The sequence below is a fragment of the Gracilinanus agilis genome, chromosome 4 (genome assembly GCF_016433145.1).
Source record: "Gracilinanus agilis isolate LMUSP501 chromosome 4, AgileGrace, whole genome shotgun sequence".
Classification (NCBI taxonomy): Eukaryota; Metazoa; Chordata; class Mammalia; order Didelphimorphia; family Didelphidae; genus Gracilinanus; species Gracilinanus agilis.
In genome coordinates this window covers 164,046,941-164,074,068 of record NC_058133.1, presented here as the reverse complement: position 1 = coordinate 164,074,068, position 27,128 = coordinate 164,046,941, and the positions used below count along the sequence as shown (strand labels likewise).

General features: G+C 36.2%; 2 protein-coding genes across 2 annotated transcripts in view; both read left to right on the top strand.

The window, feature by feature from the left end:
• Positions 1 to 1,597, top strand: part of LOC123246067 (olfactory receptor 10R2-like) — an 8,929-nt gene extending 7,332 nt beyond the window's left edge. Inside the window, exon 2 of the mRNA XM_044675016.1 lies at positions 641 to 1,597. Within this exon, the coding sequence (XP_044530951.1) occupies positions 641 to 1,597 (957 nt within the window). The remainder of the gene's footprint in view (positions 1 to 640) is intronic.
• An 8,415-nt stretch (positions 1,598 to 10,012) lies between these two features.
• LOC123246066 (olfactory receptor 10R2-like) lies at positions 10,013 to 19,964 on the top strand. Its single transcript, XM_044675015.1, has 2 exons — positions 10,013 to 10,090; positions 19,014 to 19,964. The coding sequence occupies exons 1-2, from the start codon at positions 10,013 to 10,015 to the stop codon at positions 19,962 to 19,964; spliced, it is 1,029 nt and encodes a 342-aa protein (XP_044530950.1).
• The last annotated feature ends 7,164 nt before the right edge of the window (positions 19,965 to 27,128 follow it).

Here is a 27,128-nt window from a genome sequence, read left to right as displayed (position 1 = left end):
CACTGAGCTACCCAGCTGCCCCCGAATTCTTTTTTTATATTTTTTTGCATCACTTTCATTTCATTCCTTTCTAATTAAGTATTTTAGTTTCCCAATTATATGTAACAATTTTCAAATGTATACATTTCCCCAAATTATAAAATCCAACTTGCCTCCTTACCTTCTTCCCTTCCTCCTCCCATAGATGTTAAGCAAATTGATCTGGGTTTTACATGCATTCATCCTGCAGCACATATTTCCATATTGGTCATTGTTGTAAGAGAATACTCATATAAAAACAAAATCTATCTATCTATCTATCTATCTATATATATATAAAGATATATATATATATATATATATATATATATATAAAACTTAATGAGATTAACTGCATAGCAGATCTGAATGATGATACTGAAACTGGCTGCCCATTTCAATTATGTTCCAAGAACTGCTGATTCAGGTGACAATAAGAATCACATTCTAGTCAGTTTATTTGTAGCTAGAATACATCTGTAACTTTTCTTTGCTTCTTCTCTCAAGCCCACCCTGCAAACAATTCAGGTTAGGCCCAATTACATAAATTATTTAGAATGAATATCCCCAGCTCCCTAGGTCCACAGAACTGAACATTCTTCCCTCTTTCTTTTTTTTTCAGAACATTCCCAACAAGATGATTTCTTCAGCCAACATTACTGAGGTTACTGAGTTCCTGTTGCTGGGCTTCTCCAACCTCCAGGAGAAACAGCTTATACTTTTCCCAGTGTTCCTCTGCCTTTATCTGCTCATTCTAAGTGGGAACATCACCACAGTGACTGCTATCCGCCTGGAACACAGGCTCCATACCCCAATGTATTACTTCCTGAGTGTCCTTTCTGTCTCTGAGACCTTCTATACCATTGTCATCTTGCCTAAGATGCTCCTCAACCTCCTCTCTGTGCTCAGGACCATCTCCTTCACCAATTGTGCTGTCCAGATGTTTTTCTTCCTTGGCTTCGCTATCACCAACTGCCTGCTGCTTGGGGTGATGGGTTATGACCGCTATGCTGCTATTTGCCACCCTCTCCGGTACCCAGTTCTCATGAGCTGGCGTGTATGTGGGCAGCTGTCAGTCTTTTGTGGCATTGCAGGTTTCATTCTCTCCCTAATTATGGTTAACTTGGTCTTTAGTCTTCCCTTTTGTAATTCCAACAAAGTCAACCACTACTTCTGTGACATCTCACCTGTCATACGGCTTGCCTGCACAGACTCAGATTCTCATGAATTTGTCATCTTCATCCTTGGAGCCCTTGTGCTTGTGGTCCCCTTTTCCTTCATCTGCATTTCCTATATTTCTATCTTGAGAACTATCCTGAAAATCCCCTCAACAGAGGGGAAGCAGAAAGCTTTCTCTACCTGTGCTTCTCATCTTACTGTGGTCATCATTCACTATGGTTGTGCCTCCTTCATCTACCTGAGACCCACAGCCAGCTACATCTCCAACAAAGACCGCCTGGTCACAGTAACATACACAATCATTACACCTCTATTGAATCCAATAGTGTATAGCCTAAGGAATAAGGATGTACAACTGGCCATCAGGAAAGTGTTGACCCAGAAATTTTGCCTAAATTGACACAATCTGACAAGTTCCTTTGATATTTCAGCTTTTATGATGAATATTTTCCCAAATTATACATATATTATAATTCTGCCTATTGCTAATATTGACAAATGTTAACTAAAAGCTTTTTCGTCTCTCTAAATATTTGGATATGTTTCTCAATTGGGTACCTAGAAGAATGGATAACGTGATAAAAAATAAGGCATTACAGGCATATTGGAGCTAGACAAATTAGTCTTGGCAGGGATTGTGAGGCCAGGTCAAAATTACTAGAAAGATGATTTGGAATAGTGAAGTAATGCACTTACCAAGGGACTTGGCTCAGAAAGGGTGATGAATTAAACCTGAGATTAAACAGAATATCAGATGAAGCTCAACTGTGTTTCTGTCAGTGTCATCATCATTCTCCCAGTATATAGTTTCAGAGGCATGCTTATTTCTATCTCTTTCTCTGCCTCATTTCAATAAGTCACTCAGATTTGTTTATTTTTTCACAATATCTTTTTAATGAATCCTACATTTCCAAAATTACTTTTACTATTCTAATGCTCTAACTCATATCATGACATAGTGGAACAATTAAAAAAGTCTCTAGATTGATCCCTGGGCTATCATTCTCTTTCACGATGAATCAATCCTACACATGGCTGTCAGATTAATTTTACTAAAATACCATTGTTACATATCATTTGCTAAAAAAAGTTTCCTATATTCTCTATGGTCTATAGCCCTGGTGCACAGTAGGCAGCTAATAGTTGCTTATTCTCTTTTCTTCCCACCTTGAGAGGACTCCACCCTGGAACCATAGCCCTAGGTATTTAATAACCTATTTGAACTCTCTTGAATGAATAACACACAAAATCAGTCATACCTCCCTATCCCAGTGATTTTGAACTCCTATTTTGTCATTATCCAAACTTTGTTCTTTTCCTCACTATTCACACTCTTATTCTTGTTTCTCTCAACGTTTCCATTTACTGTAAACTCCTTTTCTCCCCTCCTCCTCAGCTCATATCACTTAGATGACTCCTGCAATGATCATCAGCTTCACTCCTCTCAGATGAAGACTTGATCTTTCTCTTTGCCAAGACAAACCAACATACTTACTTATATGTGACTCAATTCCAATGTTCCTTTTGTAGTAGATTACTCCCACTATCATCCTTACTCTATCATCTTTTACCTCTTCTTCCCCACTTGCTTCTTCCTTGCTGTCTACAAATATGACCAAGTCTTCTCCATCCTCAAAAATAGTCATTTGATTCATACATCTCTCCTAGCTATCATTCTTAATTCCAACTCCCTTTTACAGCTAAACTGCTTGAAAAGGCTGCCTACAATAGATACCTCTATTTCTTTCTTAATATTCTTTTCTCAACTTCTGTTACATCAGTTATTACATCAACAGTGATGACCAAAAACTAGTTATCCATCCTGGATGGATATTATTTACTTATTCTATCTCCTGACCTCCCGTTTCATATCTCTGACTATTGAGCATTTCAAGTTATACATCATATAGAAATCCCAAGCTCAACAAATCCCATACCGAGCTTTTTAGCTTCCCCTGCCCCAAATTGATGCCTCCATCCTCTCAGTCACCCAGATTCACAACTTGTGTTATCATCAACTTTTCACTCTCTTTCAATCCCGCTGTTGCCAAGCCCTATTGATTTTACCTTTATAACATTGTGTGTTTATATATATATATATATATATATATATCTTTTTCTCTCTGAACTATTCATTCTATTTTCTTCAAATCTTTTCTCATTCCAATCTTTTCTTTCAGTAAGCTGTCAATTTAATCTTCATATAGCAAACATCTATTCATCATACTATTCAGAAAATTCCCTATTACCTCAAGGATTGAATATAAAGTTTTCTATTTCTTAGTCAAAAGCCTTCATAATCTTTCCCTTTCTACCTTTTCAATACTTTTTATACATTACATATGGTCCTTGCTATTACTTTCACAAGATACTCTACCTCCCAACTTAGTGAATTTTGACATGCTGTTCCCCACATATAGAATTATCCCTTGCATCATTTCTGCTTCTTGGATTCTGTGGCTTCCTTCATGTTTCATCTAAAACCTCACCTTTAAAAAAGTCGATTCTTGTATCTCTTAATAATATTGCCTTTCCTTTGTAAATTGTCTCCAATTTATCCTGCATTTATTTTGTTTGTACATAGTTATTTGTGTGTTATCTCTTCCATTAAGTTGTGAGCTCCCTCAGAGCAGGGGTTGTCTTTTGTTATTGAGTGATGAGTCACTGATCAACTGATCAAGCTTTTTTTTTTAATCTTTAACAAACTTGCAATATTATTCTCATTAATTAATTAGATTAAGCCCCCATACTAGTTCATTAAAAGCCAATCTTTTAATTAACTAGAGAAGCTTCCTTCCTAATAGTACATCCTTTTATTTCTTTAGAATTCTATAATTAACAAATATAATTGATTACAAATCTGAATGTATATATTTATTATGTTTTGACTTTGACAAAAATCACCAAGAGAGATACTTCAAATCCCCATCCTTATATTAAGTGACTTCTATTCATTTGTTTGGAAACATTGTTTCACACAATTCAGTTATCTCTAAATATTAATTCAAGTCTTTAAAAATATTCTTTATATTTTCCCACAAACTCATCATTTGGCTTCTTAGGAAATAAACTAGATTTGTCTTTTTCTTTAAATTCTCTTCAGTAATCACAAGGGAAAATAAATCTTTCCACCATATCTGACAGCTCTTCATAAATTTTTTGTTTTTTGAACCTTTACCTTCCATCTTAGATTCAATACTTTATACTGGTTCCAAGGCAGAAGATCAGTAAGGGCTAGAAAATGAGGGCTAAGGGACTTGCATAGGGTCACACAGCTAGGAAGTATCTGAGGCCAAATCTGAATCCAGGATATCCCATCTCTAGTTTTCCTCCCAATAAATTCTTTATTGTACACTTTTTACATTTCTTTATAACACCATAATGAAAATAGTTTTTACAAGAACTTACAAAAACAAGAACTATGCTCTCTTCGTACTTGTCTTCTCCATAGATTCTTCATAGCTCATCATGGATAATAGATAAAGCCTGCCCCTCTTCCCTGAATCCACAAAGAGAAGTACTTCATCATGTCATTTTTAATTGAATCCAAACTATCAGTATCAACAGCATTCCTCAATATTCCACTTGACTCTATGTTCTTAAAGAGACAATAACAGTTTCTTTTTTCTTTTTTAACCATTAACTTCTATATTGTTTCTAAGGCAGAAGATCAATAAGGGCTAGGCGATGAGGCTCAAGTAACTTGCCAAGGGTCATGCAGCCTGGCTTTCAATCCACTGAGTCATCTAACTGCTCCCAGACAATAACCGTTTCTATAGTCTCTGAAGGAGATGCTTTTTGGAATTACATGTATATTTATGCATGCACATGCATACACGCAATATATTTATACACATGTTCACATAAACACATACAAGCACACACACACACATATATGTGTGTGTGTGTGTGTGTGTGTGTGCACATAATTATTCCTATACCTATACATTCCTGGCCACAACACCACAACATGGATAGTTAGGGATATAAAATGAGATAATAAAATGAGGTAATAAGAGTATTTACTGAGATAGTAGGATGTACTATCTGTTGATTTAGATATAATTTTATTTTGTAATTTCAACAGATGTTATATTTTATATGTAATAGATAACATATAATATATTAGAGAGGCATATTTTTGTGTATATAGGAATATAATGAATTGCATGTTGTCCTATACAATGTGGATGTGGTTACTTTTTATATTTTTGGTATATGTCTTTTTCATGTGTGTTTGTATATATATATTGTATCACAGATTTATTATTATATTCTTTTTATTGCTAATGATACATTTTTCTCTTTGCCAATACAATTCTAAAGTGTATATGCATTTTGTTCTGTCTGTTTTAGTTATTGAGGCAGCTTTTCAGTGGTGTTCTCCACTGTGACATTGATTTTTTTTATCAATATGAATATACTATGAATGATAATTTTTGAGGACTGAGGAATTTAGGCTGTTGGAAGAAGAAAAGCAACAGCAGAGTACACTTCATGGTTGTCACAGAATCCAAGATGTGAATAAATAAGGAAATGATCCAGGAGAAGGTAGAGAGGGCTAAAGGTTGGTGTGGTTATCACTAATGCACACATAGAAAGCATATACCAGACCCCCTTTGCAGGGCATATGTGGGATGTTTGGTATCTCATATTTAAGCTTTTATGGCATGGCTCCACTTGACAGGTGAGTGAATCTCACTAGAACAGGGACTACTCTGAGTAGAGTATTGAAGGTCAGTCAGTGCTCATATGACATCTGGGCTCAAAGGAAGCAGGGAGATCAGAAAAAGAAATGTCAGAGGCTATAAATGTAGGCTTGCTTCTATCTCTCCTGGTCTGAATTGTATCTCTTTGATCTCTCATAATTCACTCCTCTTAGAGGGTGGAGATAGGTAAAGGGGGAAGGTGTGAGGGTGACAGGGACCAACCCAAGGATATCTATATTTATTCTTGAAAGTAAGAAAACACCGATTTAGGAATAAGAAAATATTAAGTAGGGGATTTGTTTGTTTGCTTGTTTTAAATTGAAGTTCCCCATGAACTACAAGCTTCTTAAAGAGCCCACACAGAACTATGGAAAAGAGACCAGAAAATTCTCTTCATGAATGATCTGATTTCTTTAACTTGGACATAGACCTTTGAAGTCCCTGTCCCAGATCTGGTCATCCTTGTTGGATTTTATTATACAATTTGGGTGGAAGGACCTATGTGAAACGTAGTGTAATATTGACCCTCTAAGGTCATGGCAACAAAATTACTGCTATAGGCTTTAGGACCAGAGTTGAGAGAAAAACAAGTTTATTAATAATGCTCTTTGGGACAAGAGTTTGGAGGAGTGCCTGTGGAGAGGAGACTAAAGGGAACCCACACAAGGAAGTAAGGTGAGGCTAGTAGAATGTAGGTTCATCTGAAACGATCAGGGTCTCATTCATTCAGACAATATGAACTGAGGTGTATGGAGGCACTACAAGAGCATATGGAAAGTGGAAATTCTAATTAGAATGTTAGTTGGGGATCTCTGGAATAGATTAAGCAGAAACTAAGATAGGACACTAATGCCAATGATCTCTAATTCTTGTATTTGAACTGAGACCTGAGGCATGGTTTTGGAGTTCTTTATTTGGAATAGAAGATGAAGACACTTTTAAGGGTGTGGAACGTAACTCCTGACCACGGGGAGTGGAATAGCAAAAGTCATACCTGAGTACTGGTAGGTTAATTTTATTTTAGATCTTCTCTGAGCAATAATCTGCTTTTCCAGAGTCACTGGGGAAAGACATTATATGGTAGCAAGTAGTGGAGAGGGACATCAAATTCTTAAAAGAAAGCTTGAGGATTAGAGAGGAGGCTTGCTGATCAATGGGGTCAAGAATGTAGACAGTCAGGAAGGGAAGAGATGTATAGGGAAATCAGGGACCATTCCAGTCCTTATTTTGTGTTCCTCTTAGAATCTCTTCTGTATCTAGAGGATATTTTGCCATTTTTCCTTCCTTCCATCTCAGACCTCTTTTCATCTTTCAGGCAAGTTGCCTTATTAACCTCTTTTTTTCAACTGTGCCTTCTCTTCCTGCCCCTTTTCTTCCAAACTGTCTATGTTGCCCTCATTTCTCTGTATAAAATCTCTCATTCTCTATCAAGTCCACACTCTCCTCTTCTACCCTTCTCCCACCCACCAATAAAAATCCATATCTTACTTTTAGGAGATGACTTTTTCATAGTCCCTGGTCTGAAATGCATTAGTCAATCATTTCATCCCTCTTGTCCACCTACCTTATGCTATCCAAATCCCACAATGAGGAAATCATAGAACCCCAGGGTACATTTTTTTAAAAAAGGAAAGAGACAATGAAGCTGATAGTGAAGTGAGTTTACATCATGTCACTTCCCTATCTCATTCAGGAAATGAGTCTGTCCACAGAGACAATATTAAGGATGAAGAGCCAGGGCAGTGATGAGGAAAGGGAACCTAGTGAGCCAAGGAAGGTCATAGTAGTGACTTTAACATTAAGTCTGTCAATAATCAATCGCTTAGTTATTCAGCCTGGAGCAGGATGGACTTAACTTTCCATGAGCACAGAACCTGTGAAGATTGTACTCACTAAATATGTACTTGTGGTCCATTGCTCTGTTGTGAGAAGATGGGACTGGGATTGGGAAAATCCTAGTTTATATCCTTGTTCCACCATTGACTAATGATCCAAGATTTGGCAAATCACTTAAATTCTCTTTGCCTCAATAACTTTATCTGTAAAATAGGGATCCTAGCATCATAAAAACAAGGAATAATTATTTTAAAGTTGTGTAGGATCGCAGGAACCAATAGTCTGTTTTGGGGAGGTGACCCAGAAGACTTACTGGAAGTCTGCATAAGTGCAGATTTAAAAAAAAAAAGTAAGTTCTAGCTGTCAAAAATTTGACTAAAAAATTTAAATGATGAGGTAAGAGCCTTCTGGCCAATCAATAGTGACCATATAATAATGATAGCTATCATTTATATAGTACTTAGAGGTTTTCAAATCATTTTGCATTTTGGCTCATTTGCTCTTCACAAAAATGTTGGAAAGTAGGTCCTGATATTAACTCCATTTATCAGATGAGGAAACTGAGGTTAATAGAGTTTAAGTAACTTGCCTATCTAGAAAGTATCCGAGGCTGAATTTGAGTTCAGATTTACCTGACTCCAGGTTCCAGCACTCTATTCACTGGCCCACCTTTTAAATTAAAAAATTTTTTTAAAATTTATTTTAAATTAAATTAAATTTTTTAGTTTTTTTCCATGATTACATGATTCTTGTCATCTCCCTCTCCTCTTTCCCCCTCCCAGAGTTGACAAGTAATTTTACTGGGTTATACATATATTATCACTCAAATCCCATTTCCATATTATTCATTTTTGTAATAGAGTAATCTTTTAAAACCAAACACCCAAATTATATACTCATATCAACAAGTGATAAATCATATATTTTCTTCTGGATTTCTACTCCCATAGTTCTTTCTCTAGCTGTGGTTAGCATCCTTTCTCATAAGTCCCTTGGAGTTATCCTGGATCATTGCATTGCTTTTTTAAAAACATTTATTAATATTTATTTTTAGAAAAGTTAACATGGTTATATAGTTCATACTCTTTCTCCTTTACCCCCTGAGCTCCCCCACTATGGCTGATGCGTATTTCTACTGGTTTTAATATGTGTCATCAATCAAGACCTATTTCCAAATTGTTGATAGTTGCATTGGTGTTTTTGAGTCTACAACCCCAATCATGTCTGCCTCAACCCATGTGTTCAAGTAGTTGTTTTTCTTCTGTGTTTCCACTGTTCTTCCTTTGAATGTGGGTAGCGTTCTTTTCCATAAATCCCTCAGAATTGTCCTGGGTCTTTGCATTGCTGCTAGTACAGAAGTCCATTACATTCTATTCATTGCATTGCTTTTAGTAGCAAAATTAATTACATTTGATCATCCTACAGTGATTCAGTTACTGTGTATAATGTCCTCCTAGTTCTGCTTATTTCATTCCACATCAGTTCATGGAGGTCTTTCCAGTTCATATAGAAATCAAGCAGTTCATCTTTCCTTATAGCACAATAGTATTCTATCACCAACAGATACCACACAATTTGTTCAGTCATTCCCCAATTGAGGGACACCCCCTCATTTTCTAATTTTTTGCCACCACAAAAAGCACAATTATAAACATTTTTGTACAAACAAAATCTTTCCCATTTAAAAAAAATCACTTTGGGATACAAACACAGTAGTGCTATTGCTGGATCAAAGGACATGCATTCTTTTAAAGCCCTTTGGGTCCACCTAGCTGTCATGAATGATGGACCAGGGATAGAAATAACAGCATAAGTTAATCAATCTCATATCATCTAATCAACTGTTCATCTATTCAATGAATCAATAAATATTTATTAAGTCTTTTCTAAGTGCCAGCCACAATAATAATCTCCATTGGGGATAACAAGAAAGACCAAAACATATACTTAAAAAAGTCACTGTCCTTGCAAACTTAAGGGGAAGACAGCATGTTAATAAAATTTAAAAATATATGTATATAATTATACATATATCCGTGCATATATGCATACACATATACACATTTCCATGTAACCATGCCTATATTCTTATGTTAGAATATACCTATACACACATATTCATACATATATGTTCATACACACATATTTACCCATCCACGATACAAGGAAGTTAAGCTTAGAGGGAAATGTTCATCTGCATGGGGCACTGAGAAAAGCCTTCTATAGAATTAGGCGATTGTATTGTAAAAAGAAGCCAGAGATGTCAAGAAATGGAAGTGAAGAGATCACTTCAGGCTTTGGGGAATAAGCAGTGTGATGGGACGGTGATGAGAGATGGAGAAGATCAGGTGAGCCATGTGTGAGAATACTGGAAAGGTAAGGAAGGGATTAGGTTGTGAAGAGCTTTGAATGTCTAAAAGGTGATAGACAGGAAGCCACCAGAGTTCATGGAATACTGGGACAAGGTGACCTGGGGAGACTTGTGTTCTAGCCATCATACTTTGGTGGTTGTATGCTAGATGGACTGAAGAGGGAAGACACTTGAGGGAGAAAGACCAGTTAGAAGGCTGTTGTAATAATCTAGGCATATAGTGCTGATGGCATGACAAGGGTGGTGGCTGTGTAAATATAGAGAAGTGCATAGAGAGGAGAGATGTAGAGAAAGAAATTATAAGATAAAGACAGATAAGAGTTATAAGTGCATAGTACAGAATGATGATGGATAAAATGTACATGTCCTACTTTGTGTAGGCACTGTGCTAGACACTTCACAGTGATTCTCTCATTTGATTTTTACTGCATGCAAAGCACAGCATTAGATGTGATAAATAAAAAGAAGAAAAACAACATTGCTCTGCTCTCAAAGAGCTTTCAGTCTACTAGGGATGAAATGATATGTGCATACACAGATATGATACAAGTTGTAATGAAATGAGTCACAGAAAAATACAAAATGCAAAAGGAAGGGAAAGGGAGAAAACTTCCAGTTTAAGGGATCTGGGAAAGTTTTATGGAGGAAGTGCTGCCCTAGATGCTAGTATTGAATTTAGAGAAGGCCAGCTTGGTGAGTGCACAAAAATGGAGAGAGGAAATGGAGGAAAAAAGAAAATTATGTAATCCTATGTTATTTATTTATTCGCTATTGTCTTATTCAAATTTTAAAAGAAAGCAATATTATCTTATTAAAATAATAACAATAATTTAATTGTTCTTGACCCTTTTCTATTTTCTTTTTTGATTATTTACTTATAACATTCTTTGATTGTTTACTTATAACAGGGTTCGGCAACGTATGGCTCTCGAGCCATATCTGTCTCTTTTGAGGGCCAGATATGGCTCTTTCTGCAGGATCCATAGAGTCAATTTTTTTTAGGCGCTGTTACAGGAGCGTGCATTGTGAGCACTGTATGGCTCTCACGAAATTACATTTTAAAAAATGTGGTGTTTATGGCTCTCACAGCCAAAAAGGTTGCCGACCCCTGACTTATAACATTAAAAAAGAAACCCATGGGTGCAGTTAGGTGCCTTAACGGGTTGAAAGCCAGATCTGGAGATGCGAGGTACTAGGCCCAAATTTGGCCTCAAACACTTCTTGGCTCTGTGACTCTTGGCCACCCACATAAACCACACTGCTTAGTTCTTACTGCTCTACCGCTCTGGAAGCAATACACAATATTGATTCTAAGATGGAAGGTAAGGGCTTAAAAAAATAAAACAACCCACAATAGTAATTAGTCACAATAATCTTTCAAGTAACTCCAAATCAAACATCCTCTAGGTGCAAAGCACACAGAAATTCTCTTCTCCAAGGCATTCTAACAGGGGGAACAGAAAGCAAACAAATATGTTAAAGAGACAGGATAAACTCATGTTAGGTTTAGAAGGAAGGCAGTAAGTTTAAGGAGGACTGGAAAAGGCTTCTAGCAGAAAGTAAAACTTTTGCTGGAACTTAATGGAAGTCAAAGAAAGCAGTCCTCCTCTTAAAAACATACAGATTATATTGTTATGTAGTCCTTTCTGTAAGCATCCTCTCCCTCTGTATAAAAACAGTAAAGAGAAGATTGGCTAAGGGAGTCCTTTGAAAAAAAAAAGGTAGAATAATTGGGGAAAAATGAATCTAGGTGGATGTCAGCTATGTTGTATTCAAACCCTGGGAAATGTTGGTCTCACCTTGATTGACAGGGGAGACAGTTGGAGACACTGGAATGTTCCCAGGTGCCGTGAGCCAGGGTGCAAAAGTCGGTTGGCCTGAGAGTATAAATACCTCAACAACCATCTGGGAGGGGTCCTTGACCTTTGATCTTTGGGTCTCTGACCATTGGTCATTTCTTCTCTCTGCATCTCCCTAGATCTTTAGGTATCTGAATCGTCATAGCTTTTAGGTCTCTGGGTGGTGAAAGGGAGGAAGGGAGGTCTGAGAAGAAGAGGGTGGTTTTGTTAAGGGTGGAACACTTTCTGAAGGCTGTCAAGGCTAATGTGTCACAAATTGATAATAAGAAAGCTGAGAGGAAGCATGAGTTGTCAGTCAACTAGGCTCTGAGAAAGGAGCAATTGGAGTTGTATGGGATCAGTACAGGTTCCTGGAGAAAACCAGTTAGCACAAGGCTTGAGCAGAAAGCAGAATATAACATTTCTTCCTCTCCTTTTCACTAAATTGTAGTGCTTCAGTATGTATTGTTTCTAGTTTTTCACTTCTATAAAATGAATGGATAATTTATGAAATAGGGTCAGGCATGCCCAGTTATTTGGGTACTTGCCAGGAAAGATCACAAGTGGGAATGAGAAATGGGGTGGCAATCACACTTTAATTAAACACAGAAGGTGTGGGGGCAAAAAGCCCAGAAAAGCAGAGATAAGAGGTGAAAAGTGAAGTAGAGGAAAAGGTGGCATGAAGACAGGGCATGGGATGATGAAGGAAGATAATATGTTGAAGAGGATAGGTGAGTTAGGAGAGGCAGAGAATATAATTCAGTAACCAAGGGTTAGAATTGTGATCACTAAGCAGCATGGATCTAATGGTCATGGAAGAGTGCTGGAGAGGGGTGGGCAGGAGATAGAGTTCTCATATTTATAGTGGTTTTTTTTTGGGGGGGAAATAAGCCAATTCCTATCTCTGCCACCTTGGGATCAGTTCATTAACATATCCACATTATCTCAAAGCTATCAGTAAAACTTTAAAGTCATTTAAAGTCATTCTCAAATAACTCAATTCTCAAACCTTTTTCGATATTCTGCTGGTTTGGAACTGTGAATGTCTGAACTGTGTCTGGAATTTACATATCATAGGACCAGAACTTAGACAAATAACACCTAGATGGTTTCCCCTGATTTGGCACACATTACCAGAAAGTACATTTTAATTTATTTGTGATATAATTTGTAAATTATGCTCCTTTGATCTTTGTGATAGTTTGTAGGTGACTTCCAGTTTCCTTTTTGCAGTTTTATTTTCTGCTATTGCTTCTTTATGTTGGCTATTTATAAGCTTCTAACAGAATAAGATAAACTTTTAACACAAATAAAATTTTATATATAAATGTTTTTTCTTTTTAATAACCACATCTATTAATACTTTCACTGAAATTCTCTGATGCCTTTTTTAGCATCAAAGCAACTCTGGGTTCTTGAAAGCTCTGCTAGAGAAATGTAAATTCAGATTATGGGCTCAGTGATGGATTGTATGTCTATCAGAAGTAGATCCTACTTAGCTTTTGAAAAACTCATCAATGTGGCCATTTTTAAGGTCATTTATCGTTATAATCTTTACCTGTTCGGGGAATGTTCACATTTAAAAAATTATTGATACTTGAAGTAGCTTCAACGTTTTAAAATCCTTTTGATGTAGTCCTGATCTTAGGACCACTACATCACAATATTTCATTACTTTTTAACTTATCATGTAAAAGGAAATCCTCAATAAATAAGGACTTCATTAGGAGCAAAAAGAATAATAAGGTGATAGCCTCTACTTATTGCCCTGGTCAGACCTCATCTGGACTACTATATTCAATTGTGGCACTACAATTAAGGAAAAACATTGATCAGTTGGAGAATATCCAGAGATGTACTAGTGGTGATGAAGGACATCGCAGTATTATGAAAGACCTTGAGTCCATGCCATAAGAAGATATTTGGCTGAAGGAACTATATGTTCTCTAGATCAGTAAAGACTCCCAGGGGAAATGATAATTATGATCAAATATCTGAAAAATGTCATGAAAAAGAGATTATATTTGTTTCATATGTCCCCACAAAGGCAAATTTAGGCTTGATGTCAAGAGCATTTTGTCAACAAATAGAGGTGGTTAAAAGCGAAATGGAGTGCTTTTGTGGATAGTGATTTTCTTCTCTTTGCAGACAGATCTTCAAACAGAAGCTAGAGGACTACATGATCAGGTATATTATGGGGGGGTTCCTTTTTCAGGTGGCTACTGAGTTCCCATTCAACTTTAAAACTCTATGGTTATATAAAATGATGTTACAAAGGGAAATAACAACCCCTTACTTATATAAAATGGTATTGGTCTTCCTACAGTCCTTTCAACACTGTGGTTTTTCCTTTGTAGCCCTTTTCTTTTGTAACTAAGGTAGATATGAGATTGTTTTCATTGTCAGTGATCACATTACTTTTTCTTTTTTCTCTTTTTATATCTTCAAAATTTCCATGTGTTTTGATTGTTCTTCATCATCTTTATTCTTGTTTTCTTTTTTCCCTTCCTTTAAAAATCAAATTGTCCCTTTAGTTATGGGCTTATATTTACTTAATTTATTTTCTCTCTTTTTTGCCTCTTCTTTCCAACCTCCATTGTTCTAAAATAATTGGCCCTGTTCTTGAGATAACAACTCACAGAATTTTGTTATTTATTGTAGAAAGATGTGGATTAGAATATTATTTGAATGATGGATAAGGCAAGATGTTTTAATTAATAAGCCATAGTCTCCCATATTAGAAAAAAGGTTTAACACATGAAAGAATTATTATTTATTATAAAATTCTTTAAAAATATTTTTGAGTTCCAAATTCTTTCACTCTCTCCAATTCTTCTCACATTCACAATATGAAATAATGTAAAACGTATTTCTATTTTATCCCATGAAGGATTTTACTCAGACTTTCTGGCTAAGTTATTCTTGGTCATAATCCTAGCTTCTTTGCCGGAATATCATATTTTATTTCCTATCCTCCTTTAATGTGGAAGTTGCTAAATACTGGGTAATCCTCATGTGGTTCTATAATATATTTGAATTGATTCTGGTTCCTTGCACTATTTTCTCCTTGATCTGGGAGCTCTGAATTTTGGCTATAATGTTCATGGAAATTTTTATTTCAGGATCTTTCCAGAGACAATCTATAGATCCTATCAATTTCTATTTTACTCTCTGGTTTTAAGATACTGGGAGCAGTTTTCATTAACAATTTATTGAAATATGATGTCTAGGTTCTTTCTTTGAAAAAAGATTGACTTCTGCCTTAGAACTGATATTATTATATCACTTCCAAGGCAGAAGAATAGTAAGGGCTAGGCAATTGGTGTTGAGTGACTTGTTAAAGTTGACACTGTTAGGAAGTATCTGAGGCTAGATTTGAACACCAAACTTCCTATTTCTAAGCCTAACTTTCTAGCTACTGAGCAATCTAGCTTTTCCTAGGCTCTTTCTTTCATCATGTTGAGACAGTCCAGTAATTCTTAGATTATCACATTTCAAACTATTTTCCAGGTCAGTTGTTTTTTTGATGAGATATTTCATATTTTTTTTTCATTCTTTTGACTTTGTTTTATTGTTTTTTGAAATCTCATGGAATCATTAGTTCTATTTGCCCAATTCAAATTCTTATGTAATTATTTTCTTTAAACACTTTTATGTCTTCCTAACTGATCTGTTCTTTTTCTTTTTTCCTAATTGGTCTAGTCTGCTTTTTAAGAATTTTTTTCTTTGGTGAATTGTTATGTCTCTTTTACTATTCAGACAATTCTGGTTTTTTTGGAAGTGTTATTTTCTTCAGGATTTTTTGTGTACTTCCTTTTGTAAGTGGTTAATTCTCTTTTCATAATTTTTTTGCATCACTTTCATTTCTTTTCCCAATTTTTTCTCCATTCTTATCTTTTTTCTTTAACTCTTCTAGGAATTCTTGTTGGATTTGTGTTCATTTTGACTTTTATTTAAGGCCTTTATTCAAAGCTTTATAGCTATTTTCACACATTATCTTCTGAGTTTGTTTTTGTCTTTTCTGACAGCCTAACAAAATTTGGAACTGTGACCAGGACTTCTGTTCCTTTGCAACCAACCTCAATCATTCCTTACTACTCTGGAATTATGATCCAGAACTGCTTATGGGTAATAAAGTAGCCATATAGTGACAGAATCTATATCTACTGCCAGTAAAGTTCCCTAAAACTCTTTCTGACCAGTTTTATGACTCCCTTTATACCTCTTGGCTGAGAGTTCCTGAAGGTGCTATTGAAAAAGAGAATTAAAAACTATACTATTACCACTGTCCAGTTTAGGCATTCTCACCTGTGTGTTCTAGGCAGACTCTCACCCCATGTCACAGATCTCTCATACCAATTCCCAAGTTGTCTTGGGCTACAAAAATGCCTCACTTCAATCTTTTGTTGGCTTTTCTCCTTTAAAATTCAATTTTAAAAAATCCCTGCCTTCTGTCTTAGTATCAATTCTAAAACATAAGACTGGCAAGAACTAAATAATTGGGTTTAAGTGACTTGAACAGGGTCATATAAATTGAAGTGTCTGAGGCCAGATCTGAACTGAGGTTCTTTTAACTGCAAACCTGGTATTCTATCCATTGTGCAATCTAGCTGCCCATCAAAATTCAAATTAAAGTGTTATTTTAAAAATTGGTTGAGAAGGAATGTAGAGAGATTATAGTTGGGTTGCTGTCTACTCTCTCATCTTAGCTCTACCTTCTTCTTTTTCTCTTTTCAGCTGGAATTATTTCTCTGGGTAATTTAGCCAGGTGTCTTTTTTAATATCATTATGGAGAACCTTATGCTTAATAGTTAAGTACAATTGAAAAGTTGTAATTGCTCTTACGACATTAATACTTCATAATATTCCACCAACTAATTACCTAAAAGAACTCATTAAGTACCCTCTCTTTCACTGTTAATTTTTTGAGGTTCTTTGTTGTTTTTCAAATGTGCAAACAGAAGTAGAAATTGTCAGAAGAATCACTAATCAATTTAATAAGTTCTTAAATCAAGCTGATGGTATAGAGTGTGAGACATTGCTAAGAGGTATATGAAGGATAGCTTTCCAAGGAGGATAAAAATGTTTAGTGGCACCTTCTGTTAGAGTGAAAATTTGAATGATTAATTGACTGAGACTCATTCAAGAAGCTGCTTCTCTTGGTGGTCTATAAAACTAAACTAAATCCACCTCTCTCTCTCTTCTAGAGTAGGGAAATGTCATGGCTAAGAACTATGATTTAGTGTTGTCATATTGTTAAATCTGTGTAGAATGGATTAAAGGTGGTTGAGACTGGAGTCAGGGAGATAAACTGGGGAATTATTGAAATAATCTAGGAGTCAGATGTTGGGGTCTTGATCTAGGATACTAGTTGTGTGAGTAGAAGGAAAATGATGGATAAGAGATATGTTGTGGAGGTAGATTTGATAGAAATTAATACTGAATTCAACTCTTTGAGTTGAAGATGACTCCAAGGTTGTAAACCTAGATTACTGGAAGGATAGTGGTGTCCTCAACAACAAAAGAGAAGTTAGAATAAATTATTCCTTTTTCATAAACATAGACAGATAGAAAGAGTAACCATTAGTTTAAACACATAATTCTTTTTGTTCAATTTCACTTTGGCAAGAATTATATTTGCTATTATGAACACTAAAGTACCTGTTTAGTAGTAGTTAAAAATAATGATGACCTTAACTAGGTAGGTAGTACTAGGAGTGGAAGGGGGCATTAGCCACATAATGACACTTTTGGTGGCCACTTCTCCATGATTTACTCATTTATCCTGCCAATCAATGAATAAAGTTTTGAACTATTTGGAGAGGCTTGACTAAAGAGGTTACAGGCAATAAGAAAATAGAATACAGCTCCTGCTCTCAAAGGCTTAACGATCTGTTTAAAAAGGCAAGATATATGCAAAAAGTGATGGAAAAATATGTCCTGAAAAATGGAAACATACACATATATGCACATATATACATATGTATATGTACATATATTTGACTAAGGGTGATAAGTAATTAAATAGGTTGTGTAAATCATAGATTTTCTGGAGGGGTGGAGTTTTTAGCAACATTTAGAGTGTTTGAACTCTTGCTGGTAGAAACTATGGGAGACCATCCCAGCTTATGGAGGTGGTATGAGGATATATTATATATAAATGCTAGTATTGTGCTGATTTTGAGTCAAAGGACATGAGTTCAAACCCTAGCTCTGCCATTTCCTATCCGTGTGATCTTGGGAAGTTAAATCACTTCTCTTAGCCTCAGTTTCTCATCTGTAAAATAAAGTGGTTGGACCTGGCAGTCTCTGAAGTCTCTAACCTCTATCTTGACTAGGAAGATATCTTGATATCTAGGTGGCAGATGTGATTGGCTCAGTTCTCATACAGTTGCCAGGCTGAGATGAGTGGGATCACCACAGGTCACCCTAGCTGAAGAAGGTCCATTCCATAGGAATATATGCAGGGTTAGAGGAGAGAAAATATTTATTTGTCATGGTTACCAAGTCCAGAAATATTTCATCATCAATTTGGGTTGGAGCCAATAAGCTGATATTCTTCTTTCTTTCCTTTGCTACCAGTCTGCTTCCTTTTACTTTGTAAATATGGGTTACAGTGAGGATCATATTCAGATCTGAGAAGCCTCAAATTTCAAACTGTGGCTTTTTATTCCTAATAATAGCATTGACACCAAAGGAGGTAGGTAAAATAAAAGAAAACAGTTCATATAGGTTTTTGATTTCCAAAATCGAATGAGATTTAACTTCATAGTGGATCTTAATGATGGTACAGAAACTGACTGCCCATTTAAATTATGTTCAAAGAACTGTTGATTCAGGTAACAATAAGCGTCATAGTCGAAGTCACTAAATTTGTATATATACTTTTGTATATATGCAGATGTATAAAATACATCTGTAAGTTTTCATTGCTTTTCCCAAGCCCACCATGCAAACAATTCAGGGTATATCCAATTATATTCTCACCTATCGTTCAGAATGAATATCCCCAGCTCCCTAGGTCTACAGAACTGAACATTCTTCCCTTTTCCTTTTTTTCAGAACATTCCCAGCAAGATGATTCCTTCAGCCAACTTTACTATGGTTACTGAGTTCCTGTTACTGGGCTTCTCCAACCTCCAGGAAAAACAGCTTATACTTTTCCCATTGTTCCTCTGCCTTTATCTGCTCATTCTAAGTGGGAACATCACCACAGTGACTGCTATCCGCCTGGAACACAGGCTCCATACCCCAATGTATTACTTCCTGAGTGTCCTTTCCATCTCTGAGACTTGCTATACCTTCGACATCCTGCCTAAGATGCTTCTCAACCTCCTCTCTGTGCTCAGGACCATCTCCTTCGTTGGTTGTGCTATCCAGATGTTCTTCTTTGTTGGCTTTGCTGTCAACAACTGCCTATTGCTTATGGTGATGGGTTATGACCGCTATGTTGCTATTTGCCACCCTCTGCGCTACCCAATCCTCATGAGCTGGCGTGTGTGTGGGCAGCTGACAGTCTCTTGTGGAATTGCAGGTGTCATTATTGCACTAATTATGATCAACATGGTCTTTAGTCTCCCCTTTTGTAATTCTAACAAAGTCAACCACTACTTCTGTGACATCTCACCTGTCATTAGGCTTGCCTGCACAGACTCAGAGACTCGTGAATTTGTGAACTTCATCTGTGGAGTCCTTGTGCTCGTGGTCCCCTTCTCCTTCATCTGCATTTCTTATCTCTACATTGTGAGAACTATCCTCAAAATCCCCTCAACAGAGGGGAAGAAGAAAGCTTTCTCTACCTGTGCTTCTCATCTTACTGTGGTACTCATTCACTATGGTTGTGCCTCCTTCATCTACCTGAGACCCACAGCCCGCTACATCTCTGACAAGGACCTGTTGGTTACACTGACATATACTATCCTCACACCTCTATTGAATCCCATAGTGTATAGCCTAAGGAATAAGGATGTACAAGTAGCCATCAGAAAAGTGTTAGGCAGGAAATTTTGCTGAAATTGGTTCAAATTGATAGGTCCCTTTGATACTTCAGCTTTAGTATTGAATAATTTCCCTAATTATACCTGTATTATGATTCTACCCTTTGCTGCTATTAACAAACATTAACTAAATTTTTTTGGTCAATGTGGCTATGTGGACATGCTTCTTTATTAAATACCTTGAAGTCTGGATGCCTTTAAAAAGATTGAGAGGATGCAGGGATATTGGAGCCAGAGAGATTGGTCTTGACAGGGGTTGTGGGCCAAGACAAAGTCACTAGAAAGACTGCCTGGAATTGTGGAATAAAGCACTTCCCTGGAGATGATGAATTAAACCTGAGATTAAACAGAATATCAGATGAAGCTCAACTGTGTTTCTGTCAGTGACACCATCATTTTCCCAATATCTAGTCTCAGAAGTATCTTTGTCTCCATCTGTTTTTCTGCCTCACTTCCATAAGTCACCAAGACTTGTTCATTCATTTTTCACTGTCTTTTGAATGAATGATTCCTTTTTAAAACTATTTTTACTATTCTAAGTCTCATCATGGTATGGGGGGAAAAGTAAAAGTTTCTTGATTGGTTCCTGGGCTAATATTCTCTCTCCCTCATCCAGTCAATCAGATAAATTCTGCTAAAACACCATTTTTATGGTGTTCTGCTAAAACATCATTTGTTAAAAAAACCAAATAGTTCTCCATGTTCTCTATGTCCATAGAATAAATCCCAAGTTATGTTTTCTGACTTTGACATGATTCTGTAGTCCTTTCTTAATCTTTTTTCCCAAGAATTGTTCACCATTATTTCCCTTTATGAAAGTCTTCTTTGAAGATCACATTTACCCTTCCCTCCATTTAGTCTGGTCTGACCAAACACTATACTCACAATGATTTGTATTCCTTGGTTCCCTGGCTGTGCTCACAGCATTTTCTTCGTTTGGAATGCCTTCCATGATTTATTCTGCTTGTTCAAATCCTACTCATTAGAACCAGGAGAATGTCATATACAGTATGATTCTGGATAAGTCATTTAATCTCTGTATTAGTTTCCTCAAGTATTAAATAGGGATACTTAAAGCAACTAGATTGTTGTGTTATGAAAATAATTATTGTAAAGTGTTTTGCACCATGCTTGGCAGGTAGTAGATGGCATATAAATGGTTATTTCTTTTCCCCCTTCACAGGGTTGATGTGAAGGATCAAATGAGATTAAATTTATTAAGTATTTAGCACAATGCCTGTCACATAATAATCACTTAATAAAGGCTTATTCCTTTCCTTATTCCCCCTTCTTTGCCCTAAGAGGACTATACCCTGAGGCCATACTCTTAGAGATTTAATATATCTAATCATTTCTCAATGAACAACAAATTCCAATCCAAGCATACTTTTCTTATCCCAGTGATTCTGAACCTTCATTTGTCATTATTCAAGCTTTGTTCTTCCTCTCATTTTCTACTCCCTTATTCCTATTTCCCTCAAGCCTTCCACTGACTGTGAGCTCCCTTTACTCTCTTCCATCTTATCTGGTATCCAGATGCCTTCTGCAAGTATCACTAAATTCATTCTATTTCACATGAAAATGTAGCCCTTCACTTTGCCAAGGCATGCCACCTACCTATATAAATGATTTCTAACCTGCCTTTTCTAGCAAATACTGACTATATTATCTTGCTATCTTAATTATCTTTAAGCTTCTCTTCTCTCCTTGCTCCTTCCTTACTCCCTACCAATATGACCAAGGTTCTCTCATCCTCAAAAATAGTCATTTGATCCATCCACCCCTACTAGGTATCTTTCTTAATCTCAAGACCCTTGATCGCTAAACTCCTTGAAAAAGAATGTCTACAATTGATGCATCTATTTCCTCTCTTTGCATTCTGGAGTCTGATATCATCGTTCAATTGAAATTGCTCTATAAAGTCAGTCAGTCAGTCAGTCAGTCAATAAACTACTATTTTCTAGGCACTTTGTTAAGTACTGGGGATATAAAGAATAGTAAAAGACAGCTCCTGCCTTTGAGAAGCTCAGTTTAACAGGATAGATTACATATAAAGAACTATGTACAAACAAGCTATATACAGGATGAATTGGAGATAATATACAGAAGGAAGGGAATAAATTCAGGAAGGATTGGGAAAGGCTTCTTATAGAAGTTGAGATTTCAGCTGAGACCTGAAGAGGGCCAGGGATGTCAGTAGGGAGAGTATTCCATGCATAAAGGATAGTCAGTAAAAATATTTGGCATTGGGAAATGGAGTGTTTTCCTTGAGGAAAGAGACCCGTTTTATGGGGTCACAGAAAAATGTGATGAGTTGTGAAGTGTTAGAAGACTGGAAAGATAGAGGGGAGTAGGTTAAGAAGGGCTTTGAACACTGAAAAGTCTTTATATTTGAACCTGGAGCTGATAGGACCCATTGGAATTTAATGAGTAGCTGGTAACATTGTCAGACTTGTGCTTCAGGAAGATCATTTTGATAATCCAATGGAAGATGGATGTGTTTAGGGAGACTTTTAGTGAAGAGATGAATCATTTTTTCCCTAGTGGTCCAGGGCTGAGGTGATGAAGTCCTACATTGGGATGGATGTCAGAGAAGAGAGATAATTTTTTGATTTGAAAAATTTTATTTAAATAATTGATTTAGAATATTTTTCCATGGTTACATGATTCATGTTCTTTCCCTCCTCTCCTCTCACCTGCCTCCCATAGTCAATGAGCAGTGCCACTAGTGTTTTACATGTGTCATTGATCAAGACTTATGACCATATTATTAATATTTGCACTAGAGTGATCATTTAGAGTCTAGATCCCCAATCAGATACCCATTGGCCCATGTGATCAAGCAGTCCTTTTTCTTCTGTGTTTCTGTTCCCGCAGTTCTTTTTCTGGATGTGGATATTATTCTTTCTCATAAGTCCTTCAGAATTGTTCTGGAATCTTGCTTTACTGCTAGTACAGAAGTCCATTACATCCAATTGTACCACAGTGTATCAGCCTCTGTGTACAATGTTCTCCTGGTTCTGCTCCTTTCACTCTGCATCAATTCCCGGAGGTCATTCCAGTTCACATGGGATTCCTCCAGTTCATTAATTCTTTTAGCTCAATAGTACTCCATCACCAACAGATACCACAATTTGTTCAGCCATTCCCCAATTGAAGGGCATTCCCTCATTTTCCAATTTGTTGCCACCACAAAGAGCACGGCTATAAATATTTTTGTACAAGTCTTTTTCCTTATTATCTCTTTGGGGTAGAAACCCAGCAGTGGTATGGCTGGCTCAAAGGGCAGACAGTCTTTTAAAGCCCTTTGGGCATAGTTCCAAATTGCCATTCAAAATGGTTGGATCATTTCACAACTCCACCAGCAATGCATCAATGTCCCAATTTTGCCACATCCCTGCCAACATTTATTACTCTCCTTTGCTGTCATATTGGCCAATGTGCTAGGTGTGAGGTGATACCTCAGAGCTGTTTTGATTTACATTTCTCTTGTTATGAGAGATTTAGAACACTTTTCATGTGCTTATTGATACTTTTGATTTCTTTACCTGAAAACTGCCTATTCGTGTCCTTTGCCCATTTATCGATTGGGGAATGGCTATAATGCCTCATTTCTCGAATATAGAGAGAACTGAATCAAATGTATAAGAATGCAAGTCATTACCCAATTAGACAAATTATCAAATGTTATGAACAAGCAGTTTTCAGATGAAGAAACAAAAGCTATCTATGGTCATATAAAAATGCTCTAAACCACTATTAAAGAAATGTAAATTAAAGTGCTTTTGAGGTACCTTAATACCTCACAACTATAAGATTAGCTAATATGACAGAAAAGGAAAGTGACAGATGTTGGAGGGGATAAGGGAAAATTGGGAAACTAATATTTTGTTGTTGGAGTTATGAGCTGTTCGAATTATTCTGGCAGGAAATTTGGAACTATGGCTAAAGGGCTATAAAACTCAGCCTACCTTTTGACCCAGCAATACAAGTACTAGGTCAATATCCCAAAGAGATAAAAATAAGGAAAATGACGTATATGTACAAAAATATTTATAACAGCTCTTTTTGTGGTGGCAAAGAATTGGAAACTGAGGGATGCATATCAATTGGAGAATAGCTGAACTAATTGTGGTATAGGACTGTAATAGATTATTATTGTGCTATAAGAAATGATTTTGGGTAATGTTTTCAGAAAAACCTGGAAAGATCTACATAAACCCATGCAAAGAGAAGTGAGGAGAACCAGGAAAACGTGATGCATAATAACAGCAATATCATATGATCAACTATGAATGCCTTAGCAATTCTCAGCAATTCAGTGTTCTAAGACAATTTGAAGGATTTATGATAAAAGATGCTGTTAACTTATAGAAAGAGATCTGATGGAGTCTGAATGCAGATCAAAGCATTCTTTTCTTTTTTTCAGTCTATATTGTCTTTCACTCGACTAATAGGAAATAAATTAATCTTTTTTTCTTTGACTTCTCTTCAACTTTGATAGTCAAATAATGTCTTTCCAAAATATACTAATTTTATCAGCTCCTCTCCAACTTCTTATTGTACACTTTTCATAATGTTTCTTTATACCCCCACAGTAAAAGTAGTTCTGACAAAGAAAACTTTTCTCGCTGCCTCTCTATCTTCTCCATATATCCCCTATAGCTCATCATGGATAAGAGATAAAAAAAATACAGCTTCACCCTGATTCTATAAAGAGAAGGTCTTTATCATAAGTCATTTTTTCAACTGATTCCATATGATCAATACAACTGTATTTCTTAACATTTCTTTTGGCTTTATGTTCTTAGAGAGACAATAATAATTTTTATAATTTTTTGAAATTCTATGTGTAAAAATACATCCATGTGTTATATATACATGTATATATACATATATACACGTGAACATGCATAATACCATATATATTTACTTTAATGAATACATTATATTCCTAGTCATATCAAAGCTAGTTGGGGAGCTAAGATGATGTGCTAGAAGTGTTTGTTTATGTAGTATGTTATATATAATTATAGCATTTATATATATATTGCTTTGTAATTTTAGCCTATGATGTTTTATATATATATTTTTATGAATTTCATGTTGTCCTAAACAATAGGTCATGGTTACTTTTTAATGTTTTATTGGTAGGTGTCTTTTTATATGTGCATATATGTATATGTAGTGTCATGCATATATAAAATATTAATATGGCATTATGCTATTAATATAGTATTGCTATATTATTGTTATTAGTATTTTTCTCCTTTCATATACATTCTGATTGTTTATGTCTACTATGTTCTATCTACATTTTAAATATTAAGATTCTGATGCAGCCTGTCAAGTGGTATACTCCATTGTTAAAACAAATTTTTGTCAGTGGGAATTTACTCTATCATGAATGATTATTTTCAAGGATTAAAAATTTTTGGATGTGGGAAGAAATGCAAGAGTAGAATATATTGCATTCTTGCCTTAGGGTCCAAGGTGTGAACTAAGAAGGAAATGATGCAGGAGCAAGTAGAGAGGGTCAGCTGTTGCTGCGGTTGTCAACTAGTGAACACATGGTAGGTATACACCAGACCTACATCATTAGTCATGCAGGCCAGCCAATGCTGACCAATAAACCTAAACTCCAATTTCACTAGAGATTCACTTTGAGGAATTCTTCCAAAGTTGTCTCCTGGATTGCTACTGCCTGGATACCCACAGTTGTAAGGCATTGAGAAATTAGTTAATAATAACTCACGTTTTTAAGAAACAGCTTTATAAATCACCTTGTGATGGGGGTAATCTCATTATTATTTTATTATTTCTACTTTAAAGATGAAGAAACTGAATTTCCAAATCTTTCAGGACCTTGGAAATTGTCACATAACTGTTTGAACAAATGAAGTAGGACAAGCTCTGCTCTTTAGACTTAATGATTAGTGTTCTTTTCAATGAACCTTGTTATTCTACCTTGACTCAGAGGTACAAATGAATAGAGCGTAATACTTTTCAGACTCCCATTGAATAAGGCATAACATAATCCAAGGACTATCTCTTCAGCTAAGAAAGCATGTGAAGAATAGCTTTAGTTTTAGTTGTTCTCTGTGACTGCAGTACCCAATGAACTGACCATCCCTTTTCAAATGGAACTGGGGTCTTTTTTCCTAAAACTTATCCTTGTTGCTCTTATGACATAGATTTTGGCTTGGTCCCTATGAAAATAAGGGGTCAGTGGGAGCCTTCCTGATTCCAGTAAGAAGACTGAGCTAAAACTCATGAAAAGTTCACAGGTCAAAGAACTCAAGGAAGATACAATGACATTTTCTGTTGTCTCTTTGTGACTTGTATCAAAACATATTCCCATTCCTTTCTCTTTTCCACCCATGTCCATTATTTCTATAACTATTGTGTTCCTTCTCTATCTGGTAGTTCAAATTGTCTCTCTTTGATTCCTTATAATTCACTCTCCCTTGGAGGGAGAGACAGGAAATGGGGGAAAGGATGAGGATGACAGAGATCAACCCAGGGATTTATATTTCTAACCTTGATAGTGAAAAAGTAGGAACTCAGGGGCAGGGAAACCTGAGGGAAATGATTTGTTTCTGATGAAGGTCCTCTCTAGCTGTTAGCTCCTTAATGAGTCCAGAGGGAACTCTGGAGAGGAGATCAGAAAATTCTCCCTATGAATGTCCTGATTTCTTTGACATGGCCATAGAGCTTTAAGCTTACTATCCCAGACCTAGCTGTCCTCATTAAATAAAATGGGCACAAGGACCTGTATTAAGTATAGCAGAGTAATGGTCCTCTGGGGTCATAGTAACAAAATTTCTGATAACAGCTCTGGGGTCATGGCTGAGAAAGAAATAAAAGTCCACTAATAATGCTCATTGGGACAGGAGTTCAAAGAAATGTCCATGGAGAGGAGGCTGAGGAGATTATACAAAAGGAAGTGAGGTGAGGCTAGTAGGATATAAATTTATTTGAAATGATCTTGGTCTTCTTCATTGAGGTCATAGGATCTAGGAAGTATAGAGGCACTCCCAGAGTATATGGAAAGTGGAGATTTTTATGGAGAATGTCAGTTGGGAGATACCTGGAATAGGGGGACCAGAAACTGAGAGACAGGACACCAGTGTTAGTGGGCTTAAGCATTTATATTTAATGCAGGACCTGAGTCAGGATT

What these genes read in the sequence shown, in the direction of transcription:
- LOC123246066 (XM_044675015.1), top strand. Translation starts at nt 10,013, where the DNA reads ATGGAAGTGAAGAGATCACTTCAGGCTTTGGGGAATAAGCAGTGTGAT. An exon ending in TGAGAGATGGAGAAGATCAG is followed by an intron (nt 10,091 to 19,013) that starts GTGAGCCATGTG and finishes CCTTTTTTTCAG; the next exon opens with AACATTCCCAGCAAGATGAT.